Below are 20,128 nucleotides of genomic sequence, written 5' to 3'. Positions count from 1 at the left end.
TGATATTCTTTGTTAGAAGTATAATTGTTGCAATATCATTTTTTTGGGAATTTGTTCTATGGAGAACTGTTTTTTCAAGGGACTCTTTTGGTTGAGGTTTATATGTTTGATATATTATAAACCTCAACTAGAAGAGTCCCTTGATAAGCAAGTTCTCCAAAGAACAGATCCCCAAAAGACCATTGGAAAGTTTGAAAATACGAAAGGGAAGAGTAAATACTTCATAAGAACTGACAAAACCCAGACAGCAGTGATCCATCACATAAGATGGGTAATAAATATTGATTTTTTTAATAGAAAAATACTTTGTTAATATAACCAGGCAGACACTAAAAAAACTCATTTAAAAGATTTTTCAAGCTTTTATTGAAAATAAACAGTTAAAACCAGCTTTAGATGCGAGAAGGATACAGCATCTGAAACAAACAATGACACCGGTTATTTGACTTCAAGGTTTCTGATGTGGTCATACTTATCGTATTTCCACAATGAGCTAATACAACATGACAAATTTTGGCTGAGGGGTTACAAATATTAAGAAAAACTACACTATTTCCATATACCCATATTTATATTGTCAATCTTACAAAACTACTAAAGACCAAGCTAGCAAAACACTAAACTTAAAAATTTACAAATGCCTTTTTTTGTGTTTATAAAAAAATAAATCTCCTTCATTAATTATATATTTTTGGTTCAGGATAACCTACATACATCTTACTGTCATTAACACTAAATCCAAGTTTCTTATTATAAAAGCAGTTGGTATTAGAAACGTTTTGTTGAATTTCATGTACACTACTCATTCTAAAATATTTTAATAATACTGGCCTGTAATTTTCTATATTTGTTTTCATTTATAAAGACTGATTTTATTTTATTTATTTTGGATTCGTAGAGAAGATTCTAGTAATAAAATGTGAATTAATTACACTAAGCATTCCTCATATTAGATGTTGTTTGAAGATTTTATTATTGGCATAAATAATTCTATATCACATTTAATGAACTTGTTTTCACAAGTTTTTGTCAGACACCTATTATCAATTTTTTTTTAAGTAACATAACATTACAACATGCTATCCTAACACTAATAGGCTGTAGTTATTATTTTGGTAATCATAGGAATTCTTTATACCTTTGGTTATCTAGAATTTGTTTACTCTAAACTAGTACAAAATGGACTTACAATCCTTATCCTTTTGCCCATGGCAACAGCAGGAAGATTCCGCTTGAACTTTGCCCTAACGGCACCAGAGCAGCCATGAGGCCTCGTCACCTTGCCCCATATGGCTCTAATGTTTGTCTTCTTACTGGAATTGCCAGGGACTGGTGTGCGATTCTTGGCCTGCACAAATGAAAAAAAGCTTAACAAGAGAGAAACAACAGACAAATGTCTCATACTTAAAATTAATCAATTACTAAAGAATAATTTGATCTTGTCAATTTATTGTATTATTAATTTTCTCGTTTTAACCTTTGTGTGATTAAAATAAAAAATGTTATTTAAGCTTGTGTTTTATTATAGTAGTGTTCAGATCAATAGCTTTGAGAAAAAAGCTGTTGTAAAACAATTATTCAACAGATTTTCGTACTTTCGATGTTGTTTTTTTTTTCTTATTAGATGAATAATATGAGACATCGTTACAAACAAAATTCGCTTTATAAAAATTTCTTAGTTATATAATTAAGTTAAATAAAGTTATATAATTTTATATAAACACTAGCAGTTACCCGCGGCTTCGCACGTAATTTCCTGTTGAACAACTAGACAATATATTCATGTATTCTTTTTCTTTTACATAATAAAGTCTAGAGATAATCGATAGTCACTCAAAGCTGTTTCAATCTCCTGATCCAGATTTCAGTTTAAAGAGCGGTGCTTTGGGATCCTAAAATCGTAAAGTGAAACAGTTTTTATAAGATTCGTATTTACCTCCAACATTCCATGATAATTTATTGAATTCCTTAATGATTTCAGTAACAATTACAGTTAGCCTTTTTATCCCAATAACAAAAGTGTATCGTACAACTAAAAAGTTGCTGCGGTCAATATGAGTCTGTTCTGGTCGTTTAAATTCATTCCCGGTCTAATCTATCTACGGTTCCACAATTGATTATGCTGTTGCACTGACCAAAAAAATTGTCTCATATGTTGGTTTCGGAATCTAACTTAGATTAAATTTTGGCGATTAAGTGATTGTGATATTTTTACCAATCAATTAATATGTATAAGGGGTATATGCTTCTAGTATAAGGGCAAGAGTTTGTTATCCACATTTGCTTTTCTACAACTACAGTAAAAATGCCATACACAGTGTTAAAGGAGCTAACCAGATTCGATTACTTTATATGCAAACATTCACAGCTTTATACAGTAAGGTAGTTTTTATAACAGCCTATAAATATAATTTCCACTGCATTAGATGAATTATTGATCATTAGCACAATCTAAATTTAAAATTAACCCTTTTAACCCCGACGTCCGTACTATACGGACGTCATAAAAATGGCGTCAACTCCCGACGTCCGTATAGTGCGGACGTGCACTTTTTATTACTTTACTGGCCACCTATTTCACCGAATGCTTTGAAATTTCACAGACTTGTGCAAAAAGATATTTGGCATCGAAATATATTAGTTTGTAATGGTTTGACTTCGTATTTTGTCCGTCTGTGACTGAGAAATTGCAGTTCGTCTCGACTGACTGCTCACGCTTGTTGCAGACAGCTGTATATCACGTGGTTGTGAATATTCCGTTTTCTTCACAGTTTTAGGTTAAAGCAGTGTAAAGTACGACAGTTAAAGTTTAGTTTATTATTTGTTTGATTTCAAAATGAGTAAAAGACATCGTTCAAAGTCTCCCGTAAGTGAAAATACACTAATTAGTGACCTAGTTGCAAATGGTGTGGATGTGATTAGTGACGGCGATTTGAGTGATGGATATCTTGAAAATTTACATTTTGTAGTGATGTAAATATTGTTTTAAAACTTTTTTTAAATTTAAATTATGAACAGTTTTAGTTATTTTGTCAAAAATAACTTTGGTTTTATGTTTATTTTAAGTACTGTGAATTTCAAAGGTCTTGTTACATTGCCTTGCCCAGAAATTGTAAAAAGAAAAATTTACACGGCTTTACTAAAATTGATGTTACTCCACTTGTAAATAAGGTAGGCCTATAATTTTTGTTTCCTTTTATTAAGGAGTAAATATATCATAAAGTAAATGGGTATTTTTGTGTCAAATATTTTTTTATCTATATGGTTTCCATGATCAAACTTGAAATTTTTTCATTTTTATTTATTTTTATATATGTATATGTATGTAAAAAAAATTAATTTCGGAATAATAATTTTATTTGTATATTTCTGTAAGCTAAATGTATAAAGAAGTAAAACAAAAAAAGAATTACCTAAATATCTTAAAAAATAACTGAGTTATGAATTTTTTACAAAACCCTTACATTTTGTCTGAAAATGGCTTGGGATTTCTGGCACATCACTTGATTTAATGGCCGGGGTTAAAAGGGTTAAATAATTTCGTCTTTGCAATCTGCATTACACTGCTGATCAAGCACTTTACAATAATTTAATATTTACTAAAATTTAACCCTTTTAGCCCCGGCGTCCGATATATCGGACAGAGGTGGTCTAGCTAAAATGCCCAACGTCCGATATACCGGACGTCTCGATAATTTAATGTAGCTGGCTAATAATATGTCCAAATGCCATCAGTTTCGGTATAGTAGTCGGTGAAGAAACGGGCTACATGCAAAAACAATAAACCTTCCAATTGGCATTGTATGTCGTCGTCATTGAGCGTAGTTTATTTGTCGATGTCAGCTGTCAGACGACTTCAGTTGCATTGTTGTTGTATGCTGACTTATAACCTCAATTAGTTTGCGTGATTGAAAGCGGTTGTTTTTTCATGTGATTTATTGTATTATTAGTAAAAAAAACATGAGTAAACGTCGTAGAGAAAAGTTACCAGTGAGTGAAAACACTTTGATAAACACTATTATTGGTACTTTGGGATTATACCGACCAAACCCAGACATGAATCGTTATTTGACATTTTGCTTCTACTGATTACTAGATTAGCGTAGAACAATATTTCGTCAATATAAAACAGGAATTGTCTTATCGCAAACCCCTCCCCATCCTTAGACAGAGGTCAAAGTCAAAGTCGAGCGGTGTAGTAGATAACGTGATTGCAGAGTCTCGCCGCCCGTTCAGCTGGTGCGTCGCTTTGTTGTACTTCCGTGTTTTACCTCTACATTTCTCCAAACACAAAAATTCAATAAAAACAAACATGATCAAACTAAAACTAAACTCTTTATTGAAAAAACACTCAAAACTTGTTTTTATTCTTGATCACACTCCGCCACCCAAATGCGAGTGCCATGCCTTCGCGCTGATCTCAACGAAAGAAAAACATCCCTCGAGATAGTACATATCAGTAAAATATCAAATTCTAGAGGATCTGATCAGAAATATAAATTGAATTGTAATGGAAAGGCAATTATGTACCGTGAAAATCACGTGATGCCGCGTGGCCTGTCGTAATCGGGATTCTCGAGAAAGATAAGATAACAGCGACAACAATACCAATCACAATGCCTGGAAATGCTTGTAATTTTGTAATTAAAGAGTTGTTTTTTCGTTCTATCATGTTTGTTTCTATAAATTTATATTTTTGTGTTCTTCATACTGGTGTGGTCGGTATAATCCCAAAGTACCCTATTATTAGTGGTGATTGTGCTATTTTTGAAGACAATGAATTGAGTTGTTTATATAAAATGTATATATTGTAAATATTATTTTATTTACTTTTTTGAAAAATTAAACAAGTTTTAGTCTTACAAACCATTACAATTAGTTTGTGTTATTTTACAATTGTTATTATTTCAAAAGTGCAAAAACAAGTATACATATCTGTATACTTCTACTGACGATATATATATATATATATATATTTACTCCAGAAAGTATTAAAGGGTTTTGAAGGTATATGTGTTATATTTACACGATTCAACAAACTGTCACGTATCCATTGGCAATATTCAGACAGCAAGAATGTAAAAAAATATTAGTTTCACGTACTTTTGAATACACTAATTATAGTAATATTTAATTTTTTTAAATTTTTGGTTCATTAAACTCAGATATTTCATTTTTAGTTTCATACTAGTGTTGTAAATAAAAACAAGAAATATTATCAACATTTTTATTTGCGAGCTACCCTCCGCCACCCCCCAAGTACAGGCAATACTTGAGTCCACTAAGCTATTACAGAATTTAAGAATTAGTTATAAACAGTAAATTACCAAAATTTTAGGGGGTTAGTGAAAAGTTTACACTGGGGAAAACATAGTTTGTCGTGCAAGTAATATGTTATTGATATGAGTTCTGGTGCTTTCATTGAAGTCCGGGCCTGATGACAGATTTAGAGGGTGAGTTTAAAATCTTCTTTATCAAAGGACAATTTCAGCTGCATGGGTTGACGTCCCAGCCGCTCACAGACATTTAGAGTGTTGGTGTCAGTTAAAATCTTCATTATCAATGGACAATTTCAGCTGCATGGGTTTATGTCCCGGCTGCTCACTGACATTTAGTGTTGGTGTCAGTTAAAATCTTCTTTATCAACAGAGAATTTTTGCTGCATGGGTTGATGTCCCGGCTGCTCACTGACATTTAGTGTTGGTGTCAGTTAAAATCTTCTTTATCAACGGAGAATTTTTGCTGCATGGGTTGATGTCCCAGCCGCTCACTGACATTTAGAATGTTGATGTCAGTTAAAATCTTCTTAATCAACGGAGAATTTTTGCTGCATGGGTTGATGTCCCGGCTGCTCACTGACATTTAGTGTTGGTGTCAGTTAAAATCTTCTTAATCAACGGAGAATTTTTGCTGCATGGGTTGATGTCCCGGCTGCTCACTGACATTTAGTGTTGGTGTCCGTTAAAATCTTCTTAATCAACGGAGAATTTTTGCTGCATGGGTTGATGTCCCAGCCGCTCACTGACATTTAAAGTGTTCGTTTCAGCTTAGCCGATTTCAGAATATTCAAAATATTGAACAAATATCTCAGACCCGGATGGAACATTTATAGGTGTAGTATATTTCTTGTGGACTGTAGTTTTTTCCTTCAGTGAATGTTTTACTAATACTTCAGATTTTATGTATAGGTCACACTAACTTGGAATTTAGAATGATATTTTGCTGAATGTGTAATAACCATAGTTACTAATTTCAACAATTACATAATAAACATATTAAATATGAATATTTTACAATGATCTCTGTGGCTGAATTTGGTCATGAACATGATTCCGGTGATTTGGTGGACAAAGGCTTTGAAGAAGACAATGTTTTATTTTGATTTCTAGAATAAGTTTCTTAAATATTTCAACTGACTAAGATAAATGCCATATATAAGGCTGTAAACTCATAATTAATTATCGATTTTGAAATTGAAGTGATTTGTGGGGAGATCAGTGTGAAGTAAATTGGATTTAACATTACTTCAGTTATGATGCAAGTCTAACTCCAAAACTCTGTAATTATTTAACTCTATCGCAATATACATAGGTGTGGCCACGCTTCTGGAACTCCTGGAAAGTCATGGAAATAAAGTAGGTCATGGAAAGTCATTGAAATTCAAAAGTTGGTCCTGGAAAATTTTGTGGTAGCTGTTTTAGGCTGGTTTTCCTGCTATCAGGAGTTGCACCCAAAGTGTTTGAGTGAGTCAATTTATGGATAGTCAAATCGCAGGAAAAATTTCACTTGAGCGTATTAAAATTGGTTATTTGGTGAACTTTGGTATTGTTGAGTATTTTCGAGACCTACTGGACAAGGAAGTCCAGGAATCATCTGCCTTTGTTTCTATATTGGACGAAAGCATGAATAAAGTTAGCCAGAATAGTAAATGGGTATTGCACTAAGGTATTGGGATCCTGTAAGTCATGAAGTGACCACAAGATATTTTACCTCTACTTCTTTGACTAAAAGCACTGGGAGCAATTTGATTTTAAAATTCAGAAGTCAATCAAAGCACATAAATGTAAAAAAAAACATTTCTCATTGTCTATCGATAGACTTAATGTAAATTTAAAGTCTGTGAAAGATCTGGAGTAGGAACTTCAGACTGAGAATAATGATGATGATCCTATACTTTTTATTTATAGGCACCTGTGGTTTGCACATCCTCAAAAATGTGTTCAAATCAGGGGCTAAGTGGAATCTAGTTAAATTTCTTAGGGCTCTCTACAATTTTTTTGAAGATGTTCCTGCCAGAAGGGAATTTTGTGTACAAGTAACAAGACATATCTGTATACTTCTACTGACGTGTATGTGGAAATATATGAAGAAGTGCTTATGCAGCAATACAATTAATTGGATATATCTCCTGCATTTATCAAGGAAAGTTCTTCAAATTTTGTTTGTGTAGTAAGAAATATGTGTACAACAAAATTGCTTCATTTTTCAGGGGCTACAATTTTTTTTTCTACCCTTTTAAGTATGTCCAAACTATAAAAAATTAAAATTTTTTTATGTATAAATACGCTAAAAAAAACAAATCATTCTGTAAAAGTACTTTTTAACTATTACATCTAAGAGTACACTTATTTGTGAACAATTTAAAACAAAAACCTAAAAGTTATCTTCAAAAATAAGAAAACTAGATGTATTTTTCCTCAATTCTGCACTATGGACCCTTATCGCCATGGGCTTTCTGGCAAGTCCATGGAAAAATGGCTGGGGTTAAAAGGGTTAAGTATCAGTTCAATTTGTATTACGTGTTGTAGCGCAATCTGCAGGATCCAATTTATAACACTTCAATACCAACAATTTATAAATGAAAAATTAATTAAATAATAAACTATTTAAATTGGACCAAATTGTAAATCTAAACCATTCTAGAATCCACCTGAAGACACACTACAAATTTCATTTCAACCAATCCAGCCATTTAGGAGGAGTTCAGTGACATACACACGCACACAAGAAATAAATATATATATATATATATAAAGATATGGCTATGAGTGATCTTGAAGCTTCTAGCGATTTGAACACTACCTTAGTACAATCCATCACATCAATGAGTGATTCTTTTTTTGCAATTAATCTTGAAAAATTAATTCTATACTGGATTGAAACATATTTTGTCGAAAACAACATGATGTTTCATTCTGAAACTAATTTAAATATTACAAACTGATTGAAATTAAACACATAACCAAGGTTCTGAATTTTACCAATATGCTGTAATGGAAACCTTAAATGTGTATAGCATTTCAAGAACATAAGCTAGTCATTATCTTACTTACTGATTGGAAAAGCATATTTATGTCATGTCAATAAATTTAATAAAAACATTACTGCATATATATGACAAGCTAAGAACATATATTGACTTACTGGCAATATTTCACCCACACAAAACAAATATTAAAAATGTAATTAATAATATAAAGACCTTATTGGTTTTGAATAATCTTAAACTCTTACCTTGTAAACATAGACACATTTCTTTCCAACATAAAACCAGCTGTCAGCTTTAGTAGTACAACCTTCTACATTTAACAAAGCTGTGTTTTCATGTTGATTTCTTAAACCTCTCTTGAATCCGGTGAAAATAGCTTTTGCATACAAGCGGCCATAACGTTTTCTAATGTTTCTCTTGATAGGTTTAACTTTCTTTTCAATTGGTTTCTTTTCTTTCTTATCCACCTTTTCTTTCTTCTGAGGTGTTTTCTCAGCGGCTGCTTTCTTTTCAGCAGGCTTCTTTTCAGCCTTTGGCTTTGGTGCTGGCTTTGCTGTATCAGCCATTTCTAACCTAAAAACATAAACAAATATTTTAAATAAATCTAATCACAATAAACAAATTTATGATAATTTGTTTGTTTATGACACATAGAATAAAAATTATTAAACTGTGAAAACACAGATGAGAGAAAACTATATATCTTTTTCTGGAATGATTGAGGGTTCACTTTTATCCAATGTCTAATTCTATTACAGTAGTCCCTCTATAGTCCTGCCCTGCCCAGTCCAGTCCTCCCCCCTCCACCCCCCCTTCACCAGTAATCCAGCCAGTAGACAAAGGCAGGGTATCATCATAGCCATCAATTTGAGATCCCAGCTCATAACGAAAGTGTATTTAACAGCATTGTTTTCCCGTTTTTGAATAACGTACAAATAATAGAAAAAGTTTTCAAGTTATTTTGGTGGTAATTTTATTTTTTGCTTATTGAGTCATTCATAATAAAAGTGTTAAACATTTGTAGTGTGTTAAGTTGAAAATTTTGTAATGTATATTGAATGATAATGACACAGTGAGGTTGTACGGTTTATTTGTGGATGGAAATATTATCTGATAATGGAATTAGCATTTTATTACTATTTTTTTATGAATCAGCAGTTGAGCTATAAACAAGTTCCTAAAGATGTTTAGTGATTTGAAACTATGTTCTCACTAGGTGTATAATGCAGATGAAAGTGGATTATTTGGAGGCCTTTAACTAAAAAAACACTTGTATATAAGGCTGAAATTAGTGCATCAGGCTGAAAAAATTCCAATAAAAAGATAAACATTTATGCCATGTGCTAACTTTTTTTATTTTACGACTATTGTACATCTAAATTGTTACTTATGCTAAGTATTGTCTTTTTTTTAGTAACAATACATTCTATTATGTAATTTAAACAAGTTTTTCAATTGAACTCCAGCAATTCGGCTTATTCACTAGTCTGACACATGTCTGGTCTGAATTGAGGGACTACTGTACTACCCATTGCAGTGCTGGTGGATTCTACTGAAAGACCTATTTACTGATATCATTGACTATTAAGTTACACATTAAATTAATATGTTCATTACAGTTTTAATAAATGACTTTTGAGGTAAGAAATGTAAAGATCTTTGGAAAATGTATAGATATAATAAACTTAACTGAGAATTCCTCATTTCACATGTAATTATGAAAAGGTTGTCTTGTGTCATTTATTTATTAAGAAGGTTTAAGACTGTTGTTAGTACTGGAGTTTTGGTCACCGTTTATTATGGACTATTCCATTCTGTGATTATGTATGGGGTTAGATTGTGGAGGAATTCGAGGGGGTACCCAAAAAAAACCGGAATTGTATTGCTGGCAGCCGGCAGCGTGTAGTACACATTCCTGCCGCTAGGCGTGTGTCGCGCAACCCATTGCGAGCTCAGTGACCCCAGTTCCGTTGTCCTAGTGCATTCTGTTCGTTCGTAGTGACTGTTTTCGCTAACCCTGTTTTGTTCTTGTTTCGTTTTTTGTCATGGCAAGTTTAAGTGAACAACGTGCAGCTGTGAAATTTTGTTTTTTACTTGGTAAAAATGCTGCAGAAACTATTTTAATGTTGAATACAGCTTACAAAGATGATGCTATGGGGAAAACTCAGGTCTACGAGTGGTTCGCTCGATTTAAAAATGGCGACATGTCGATTGAAGACAAACCTCGTTCTGGACGTCCATCAACCTCTGGAACGGACGAAAATGTCGAGAAAATTCGTGAACTTGTGCTCACCGACCGTCGACAGACAATTGAGGAACTATCAGAGAGTAGTGGGTTAACTTGGAGCTCGGTTCAGCGAAAAGTTCGTCAGAAAAGACCCGATTTGTGGCAGACTGGAGACTGGTTCTTCCACCACGACAACACACCGGCACACACAGCCATCTCAGTTAGGCAGTTTTTAGCCAAAAACGGCATGGTTCCGCTGCCCAACGCACCTTACTTGCCTGACCTCGCTCCATGCGACTTTTTTTTATTTCCACACATGAAAAGAGGCTTGTAAGGTCAACGATTTGACAGCGTTGAAGAGGTTAAGAAAAAAACAAAGCTCGAGCTTGCAGCCATTTCTAAAGATGATTACAAAAAATGTTTTGATCAATGGAAATACCGTTGGGACAAGTGTATTAGTTGTAATGAAGATTATTTTGAAGGAGATAAGGTCGTATTGTAAAAAATTTGATAATATATAATTTTTATAAAATAATAGTTTTTTTGGGTACCCCCTCGTATAACCCTTAGCTGTAAGCTGTAAGAAATAGGAACTGAGATTAATGAATAAATTTGCTCCAAGAGAATCCTGTAACCTAGTTTTAAGAAGCACAAAATTTTAACTCTGCCTTCAATGTGTGTTTTTAGCAATTTAGCTCATGTGAGATATAACATTGCTGAATTTGTACTGCAATCCAATATTCATAGCCACAACACCAGATCCAAAGCAAATCTAGTCATGCCTCATGTGAGATTGACATGTACCTTGAAAAGCCACATTATTTAATAATGTTACCAAACCATTTTAAAAATTTAGACCTAGTTAATTTTAAGTTTCTGCTGTTTAGTAGAACTAATATAGTTTTACATCCAGTGTAATAGGCTGTTACAACACCGATCAGGGCAACATCATTTCACCTTACTTAGTGTTGGGAATGACCAGCAACTGAGTAGTTATCTAAGGCTAATTGCAGCATTCATAAGTCCGGCTAAATGCAGCTCCACCGGTAAAATTATTTTACCCAACGCAGTGTTACCAGATATGCTAGTAGTAGTATTGCTAGGATTTACATTGAATGATAAAATTATTTAGGCTATAACAAAAAATTCTGAATCATGCTCTTAGAGGACATGTTTTAAGCTGTTTCGATACACTTTGTGACAATTTTGGGCTTGAAAAAGACAGGGACAAAGAATTCGCTAAGTTTTGTTGGAACCAACCAGACCAATCACACCTCTCAGTTCCAATTTAGCACCCTAAAAAACATGATCTTAATAAAAAATCTCTACGTAAAATGTAATCATAGAATGATTACATATTGAAGAAACTGTTATTGACTGGTTAAATGAAAATAATAAAGCGATACTACCATTCTCATAGTAGCACTGTGCATATACTATCCTATCATCAATCTACCAGCATCAAGCCACCTTGGGCCTGATGGCTAGCCATAATATTAAGCTAATTCACAAAAAATCTAATGATTTTACTTCATTGGTTGTCTTTAAGTTGTCATTAAACAATTACAATGTAAATTGAAAATCAATGTATTGAACCAATTTCATTTTTCAGCTTTACTTTTAATTCTAAATTTTAGATAGTCAAACTTTTTCCTGGTTCCTTGATATATTGTAAAAATTTGACATGTGTAAAAAAATCTCTACAGTTAAAAATCTTTGATTTCAAAATTATAAATTTGTTAAATTTTTTGTCCCATGAGCTGCCTTTGAATTAATGAAGTCCAATGTACAAACAAATCTTTCAATCTCCAGACGAAATTTCTCAGAATACACAAAAAATTTTAGTTTTTGAGTTTTAAGTGTATTCTGTTTGAACACTTTCAAATAATTTTATTACTGGGCTAATAATTGACCACATATTTATTTCACGTAAAAATTATTTATTATTTTTAGAAATAACAAGCACATTATTCAGGATCCAATTGAATTGTTCTATTATTTTAATTATTTGCAATCTTTTTGGGATTGTTCGCATCTTAAAAGCAATGAATTGATGTTTATAATATTTAGAATTTCCGTAAGTAAAAATAGTAGGTGGGGAAAGAGTAGCCTCCTCGCCGACAACCCTTCCTTTGAGGAAGCAGAAAACGAGAAACCTTTTTCATGATATATAATTTTCACAGTAAATCAAACAAAGTCTGTTCTCTCTCATGATGTAGTTTGTTAAGGTCCCTGGTGGGGAAAAACTCTTCTAAGAATGGTAGCCTCCAGATAATACCAAAGTGCCAACAATTTTAATTAACCCTTATTTTTTGTTGTTGACATTGCTTTCTCTGGTTTTTTTAACCAAAATACAAGGAGAATAACTGTCTGAATTTGGGAAAAAATAATGGTCTAGATAAGAGAAGGATTATTATGTTAGCTTTATTTGATACATTTATGTATTGTTTTATATTTATGTAAAACATGTATCTATGATTTTTACTTATTTTGAGAACTTATATATACATAAAACTTAACACAACATTTCATCTTACCAATAACACTTTTATTCATGTAATTCGTATTATATTAACATTGGCAAAAATGTGTTTTACCCAATGACTTTTGAAAATTTATAACCTAGCTCTGAGTCAAAACATCAAATTTTAAATTCCGGTATTTATTTACAATAGCGTGACCATGGAAAATGGACTTTTTTTTCATGGGTTGGGCATTTATAGCCAAATATTATTATCACAGGTGAATATAAACTGGGGGGAAAGTATATTATTGTATTATATTGATGCCTTACGGGCATTATTGCGTTAAGGAGCAGGGGCATCACGTGATCTGGGATTCGACTTTTGCAAGCTCGAGTTAATTTTTTTTCTAAAAGAGCAAGCAGTGCGCAGCGGGCAGGCATCGTTGACAGAATTAACATACTAGTCAGCATCATTTCAGTAACTTATCACTTACCTTAATGAACATCCAACACAAAGGTGTGCCATTACCACTACTGAACTAGGAGGTTAAGAATAGACACGGAGGAACAAAATAGTTCAAAATGGCGTCCCTGCTTTATTTGATAGAGCCGCGGAGTAATACCAAACTGTCAAATATGGATAGTGTTGCCAGAGGTACTGTCAAAAACAGAGTTTTCAGAGGATTTCAAAAAATCGTAACTCCTTTGATTTTCGTTGCAGACAAATTTTTTCTTCACTATTGTTTTCATGAAAAATTGTAGTTTTCAGGGAAAAAAAATGAACATACCTTTCCATGGTCACGTTATAATTCTTACACTGTTTTAGTATCATATACATGTACATGCTGTACAACAATCAGAATTTTATACCATGTCCAACCAGATTCATATTTTTAATTTACAGATTTAAAAAATTAATAAAACATGTTTCGAGGCTAACATTTTTTTTTTATGTCAGTAAGCTAAGCCATCTAACTGAAGTATGATAAATCACCTCTTTCATTGTTTTTTTATGCTTCCAAAAAGTTAGATTTCCAATTTTTAACACCAAACTTAAAGGCTATTTTGGGAATAAAAAGTTACATTTAGAGCTATAAAGAATATATAAGATATAAGAACATCAATAAATATTATAGAGAAGATCTTTCTGAAAAGAACAGTGTTGATTTGAAAGCTCTAGCAAAATCCTATCCAGAGATAATCAATTTAACGCTATGTCTGCAAAACCAAAATTCGCTGGACTTCTGTGGGAAAAAACAGCCACCATGCATAAATGGTGAGATAAAATTCTATAAAAATCTTTTTTAACCTCTTATGAGTACAGTAAAAACATAAATATAATGAAAATATTTTAAAATGTTCAAGCAACTCATTTTATTTTTTATTGGATCACTTCATATTGACTGATCCTAAAGCATTGTAAAAGTATATAAACAGGTCATATGGTTTTGTGTGATAGTCTCTCGGATGCTAGCGGTTATGGGTCAACCTTAGACGCTGGTGTCCAAAGAATTAATGGACCACAGAAATTTGTTTGTCAATTTGACAGTTTTTCAAATAACTTTAAGTAGGGTATAGCCTACTATATTTTTATTTCACACTTTCAAAAAAAGTATTGCAATATCTTGCCTACTATTTATTGTCTATCAAGTAATTTATTGAATAACAATTGGTACAACCTATGGAACTCAAAGTGTTAAATTTTACAAAAGAACATAACGATAATCCTGACTAGTTTTTGAAATTATTTTCTGTATGTAAGACCATAATGTTTTTATAAATAGCGTTTTAAATTTCATGCTGAAAACCCAAAGCGTAGAGTCCGATAAACGGACACAGTTTTTTTTTTCTTGTTATAATCATCACTAGGCTACTTCACATATTGAATAGTACAACTATCAATAGGATCAAGTATTAAAAACACTAATTAAATCATATGTACATTTAAAACTAAAAGAATTAATTTAACCCTTAGCATGCAAGTAAATCCATTACTTATAACACCAAGACAAGCAAAAAAATTTCGTTCTTTAAGTTCAAAGCTAATTGTTTTATTATAACTAAACTGTAACAGGTAAAAGCAAAGAAAATATAAAACAGGGCATTTCACTTAAAATTAGCATATTTATTGATAAAAAAAAAAAACTATTTAGAACGGTTATTTCAAATAAATTTCAGGTAATTCTAAGCAATATATGGGTCAACCTCGAGTTTTCTCATATTACAATATAATGTTCCAATAGTCAATTAGAAAAGGAAATGACTACAATTTCTTGCCGGAAAGCAGTTATAGGGAGCAGGAAACCACCAGACGGTCATATATTGCTTAGAGTTACCTATTAGTGATCAGGGGCACTGACGTGATCTGGGCTTCAAATTTGGAACTACTCGAGTTAATTTTTTTTCTAAAAGAGCAAGCAGCGCGAAGCGCTGCGCAGCGGGCAGGCATCGTGCGTGATCCTTTTTTTTATTAAAAATTTCTGATAAATTTTTATTACATATTACAATATAATGTAGGTAATGTATGTAAAACAATTTTAAACACATAATTACATGCTGGAAAGCAAAGTAAACCAATATAATCCGCCCAATACAAAATCTCCGTAAAAATCTAGTAAAGGAATCTGTGTCATTCCTTTGGCCTGAATCAATTCAGTATAGACGAAGATCACGCACGATGCTTGCCCACTGCGCAGCGCTTCGCGCTGCTTGCTCTTTTAGAAAAAAAATAACCTCGAGTAGTTCCAAATTTGAAGCCCAGATCACGTCAGTGCCCCTGATCACTAATAGGTAATTCTCGCGGTTGCCTGCTCCCTATAACTGCTTTCCAGCAAGAAATTCTAGTCATTTCCTTTTCTAATTGACTATTGGAACATTATATTGTAATATGAGTTGCCTGCTCCCTATAACTGCTTTCCGGCAAGAAATTCTAGTCATTACCTTTTCTAATTGACTATTGGAACATTATATTGTAATATGAGAAAAATCGAGGTTGACCCATATATTGCTTAGAATTACCAAATTTCAAGTTTCATTTTATAAAGTAATCAAATTGAAAATTTAATTACATTTTACTATAAAATAAGATAAATATTTCAAACTAATCACAACACTACCACATGAAGAATAGTAAAATAAATAGTAGACACGCGAGCGAGCGCTCGTGACAACCGAGGAAGTAGTAATACACGCGATGGATATGTTAGGTTATGGATCTGTAGGAGACGCAGAACTGATGAGCAGACGGTCGGAGTTAAAAAAAGGCTCTATCCCCCTGTCGCTGAATGAAGGTCGTTTATAAATACTACTTCCTTGGCAACCGCGATAAGTACAGAGTGTGCACTAGACATTTCAAAAGCTTTTTGTGATCTGAAAAACTCTTTACAAACATAACCAATATCGGATATAACTGTATTTGGTCAGTCTGCCATTCTGATATATCTGTCTATCGCATGGGAAAGGTGAATATACAAAATGCCATGATCTCATAAATAATAAAGAAACCAGTACTTTGATATTATCGAAAGGCCACTATTTTTTTAACAGTTCATCTTACCAGGAACTTAAAAAAGTATGTTAAAAAAAAACAGACTCATTTGGCTTATGTGAAAATTAAGTACATTTCATAATGATTGGTTCTTGCTTTCTACCTCCTGAAAGGTAATGTCAGCGAAAAAGAGGCAACTGTTCCATCTATTATTTGTTATTAGGCTATATGTACGTGTTATAATTATAAAAAGATAAAGTTGTAATTTACGAGCGGTTTTATCTGAGCTTGAATTTAGATACTATCAAGAAATATGATTTCCTATTTTAGTCAGAAGTGCAGGGCAGATCAAACTGATGGCCAGGGGCAACTTTCCTGACATGAGATCATGCGCCACATCGCCCAACATACTTGTGTTATTCGTGTCACAAGCTGTCAAAAACGTCTATCCTAAAAAATACTAAATAGTAACTAAATGATACTACGTTTTGTTTCTTACATTTTATAAAAACATAGCCTAGATAGTTTTCGTTTAACATATTACCTTTTTTGGTATCAATTTACATTAACGTGACCATGGAAAGGTATGTTCATTTTTTCCCCTGAAAACAATATTGAAGAAAAAATTTGTCGGCAACAAAAATCAAAGGAGCTACGATTTTTTTAAATCCTCTGAAAACTCCGTTTTTGACAGTTTCCTATAACTCTGCGTCTGCTCAAACTCAGTATAGCCAGATTTTAAAAGCCGATTATCATACCAACAACGAGAAATTATCGTACTTTCGTATAAAATAATTGTACCAAACACATTTAATGAAAAAGTATGTTATGTTTGTATAATAAATTAGGGTACGGTCCAATAAGCGGACCCGGTTTTTTATATCGAAATTGGCAAACGATATTACTTAATCATAACCATCGATATAATCAATCGATACTGATGAATTATTTTTAACAACTTAAATAATCTATATGAACAGCTGTAAACACTTTCAAATAATACAATTAAGGTAGGCTAATATTTTAAATTTCACGTAACATTGTGTATTAAAATGGCCGTCAATCTTAGGAAGCTTCACGAAATTGCTTTAAAAGACGATAAAATATGTTTTTATGGCTTCAGGATGTTGGGTTAGTACCTAAGAATCCATTATGTGATATTTGTGGAAAGGTAACAAATGTAACTGTCAGAGGAGCTAACATGGTCGTCTTCAGATGCAAAAAAAAGAAAGTAATGGTGGACACAACTTTAGTAAAAAACGTTTTCGTTCTGTTTCATTTAGTTAAAGTTATGAGTTTCCCTGATTTTGGTTATGTTCATTTATTATTTGTTATCATTAAATTCACATTTTAATTTAAACATATGATTGTTATTACTTTTATATCGATTGATAGTCTATGATTCGATATGCGAATATTAGGTATCGATGATTATATTCTTCGATATAAAAAACCGGGTCCGCTTATTGGACCGTACCCATAAATTATGTTATAATTAACTTTTGGTTTGTTACTTGTATAAATTTGTTAAAAATCTTTCATGGTACGATAATAACTATCCATCGTGTATCTTACCGGCGCATAAAATCAATGAAATTATCGTACCTTTACCTTATCGTAAGTACCTTTACGATAATTATCGTACCTCTGGCAACACTATCCATATTTGACAGTTTGGTATTACTCCGCGCCTTCTCAAATAAAGAAGGGACGCCATTTTGAACTACCGTTGTTCCTCCACGTCTATTCTTAACCTCCTAGTTCAGTAGTGGTAATGGCACACCTTTGTGTTGGATGTTCGGTATCTCACGTGGAAGCAATTTGTAAAGACGAGTTTGACTAATACGTTAATCCTGTCAACGATGCCTGCCCGCTGCGCACTGCTTGCATGCTCTATTAGAAAAAAAATTAACTCGACCTTGCAAAAGTCGAATCCCAGATCACGTGATGCCCCTGCTCCTTAACGCAATAATGTCAGAAAGACATAAATATAATACAATAATATACTTTCCCCCCAGTTCATATGCAACTGTGATAATAATACTTGGCTATAAATGCCCAACCCTTGTAATAGAAGTCCATTTTCCATGGTCACGCTAATGTAAATAAATACCCCTTTTTTTTTAAAAAAAAAGAGCTGAACTACGTTGTAACTTGAAACACGATTACATAATTCGGTTCATAATTTTAGTATTGGTAGTTTAGATAATCATGAATATCGGTGATTCAAATGTTGTGGTACCCTCTTAATATACTGCAGCCTTGTTTGTTAATATCAATATTGAAACCAGGTCCATTTGTTATACTCTACCAAAAACACCAAGTATCTTTTGAGAAGTCTGCCAAAAATACCAGGTATCTTTGGAGAAGTCTGAGATCAGTTAATAGAAACTTTTGTAAATCACCCTTAATAAACTTGAGCCTGCTAGCAAAGAAAGAATTATGTGCCTACTATATCTTGGATAAAATAAGTGAAAATATATCTAGAAAGTTTACTATTCTAGAAGTTTTAGAAACCCAAAAACACAATAGGAAACTGACAAGATCTAGGCCTAAGGGTAGAAAAACATAGCTAACCTTACCATTCATATAATCAATTAGCAAGTTGCATATCTAAATTGATATTACCTAAGAGTGTTATATTTAACGCTAAAAGCTCTTTTCCTTACAGTAATACGTTTGAAATTGTAATAATAAATGAATTGGTATTACGGCCTGGAATTTCAATACCCTTAACCTAAAAAATTACATCGATTATGATCGTCAATTTCGGACACAGTTAGTAAAATAAAACGATCAAAATTAGAGGATTGTGTAATCAGTTATAATATAACAAAAATTATAATTACTAAAAATTACAAATACAAAATCAAAACATTAAGTAAAATCATACTTACACTCACGACTCACACCCAGAACGGAAGAATTTAACATAAACGGAAATCACAGAACCACCAATGTGTTCTTTTCGTAGCTTCGTGCAGTATTTCAGAAGTTTACCGGAAACCGTATACATGAGTGGCAGGTGTTCTTGTATACTATATTTAGTGTAAATAAAATTAGTACCAAATAAAAGGAAAATTTAATATTATATGAAGTTATTGTTAATTGATTAAATAAGCATAATATCAATATAAAAATTACATTTAATAACTACAGTAGCTTTAAAACATTTTATATTTAAAAGAATAAATCAATTTTAACACGTTTGTCGTTTGTGTGTATACTGCAAACGTTTTAGAATCTAAATGTCCATCTTCATGTAATACTGTACGTTAAGATAAATAAAAAATTAAATTAAATTAAATCAGTTACAAGAGCTTACACTTAAAGACTGTTTAGAACAATGGAAGCAGTATTTATAAAAAATAAAAAGCATTATGCTTTATCTCTAGTGATTTCAACATTAGAATTATGGAATAGAGTGTTCTAATAAATAACTATATTAACTCAATGAACAACTACGGGCGTAAGTGTCTTTAAAGCAACCGATAGAGTTACAAACATTTCAGAAATATGTATTGATCATGTTTATTGATTTATTTGTACACGGTAATACACCTTTTTACATTTAATTACAATTTTGAAAACAATAACTAGGTCTATACTATTTATCAGAATAATAACAACATAATAATATAACATTATATTATGTATGTAACATAATATTATAATATGTAT

The 20,128-nt window shown here is 32.3% G+C and overlaps 1 protein-coding gene across 1 annotated transcript; it reads right to left on the bottom strand.

Moving 5' to 3' along the window:
* Positions 1-342: 342 nt before the first annotated feature.
* LOC124359906 (60S ribosomal protein L35a) lies at positions 343-19,435 on the bottom strand. Its single transcript, XM_046813037.1, has 4 exons — positions 19,345-19,435; positions 8,515-8,842; positions 1,190-1,348; positions 343-416 (listed from the first exon to the last, which is right to left on the bottom strand). The coding sequence occupies exons 2-4, from the start codon at positions 8,833-8,835 to the stop codon at positions 393-395; spliced, it is 504 nt and encodes a 167-aa protein (XP_046668993.1). The 5' UTR covers positions 8,836-8,842; positions 19,345-19,435; the 3' UTR covers positions 343-392.
* Positions 19,436-20,128: the final 693 nt, after the last annotated feature.

The sequence above is a fragment of the Homalodisca vitripennis genome, chromosome 4, assembly GCF_021130785.1.
Source record: "Homalodisca vitripennis isolate AUS2020 chromosome 4, UT_GWSS_2.1, whole genome shotgun sequence".
Lineage (NCBI taxonomy): Eukaryota > Metazoa > Arthropoda > Insecta > Hemiptera > Cicadellidae > Homalodisca > Homalodisca vitripennis.
This window is presented reverse-complemented; position numbering and strand designations above follow the sequence as displayed.

What these genes read in the sequence shown, in the direction of transcription:
- LOC124359906 (XM_046813037.1), bottom strand. Translation starts at nt 8,835, where the DNA reads ATGGCTGATACAGCAAAGCCAGCACCAAAGCCAAAGGCTGAAAAGAAG. An exon ending in AATGTGTCTATGTTTACAAG is followed by an intron (nt 1,349 to 8,514) that starts GTAAGAGTTTAA and finishes TCATTTGTGCAG; the next exon opens with GCCAAGAATCGCACACCAGT. An exon ending in TGGGCAAAAGGATAAGGATT is followed by an intron (nt 417 to 1,189) that starts GTAAGTCCATTT and finishes TGTTTGTTTCAG; the next exon opens with ATGCTGTATCCTTCTCGCAT.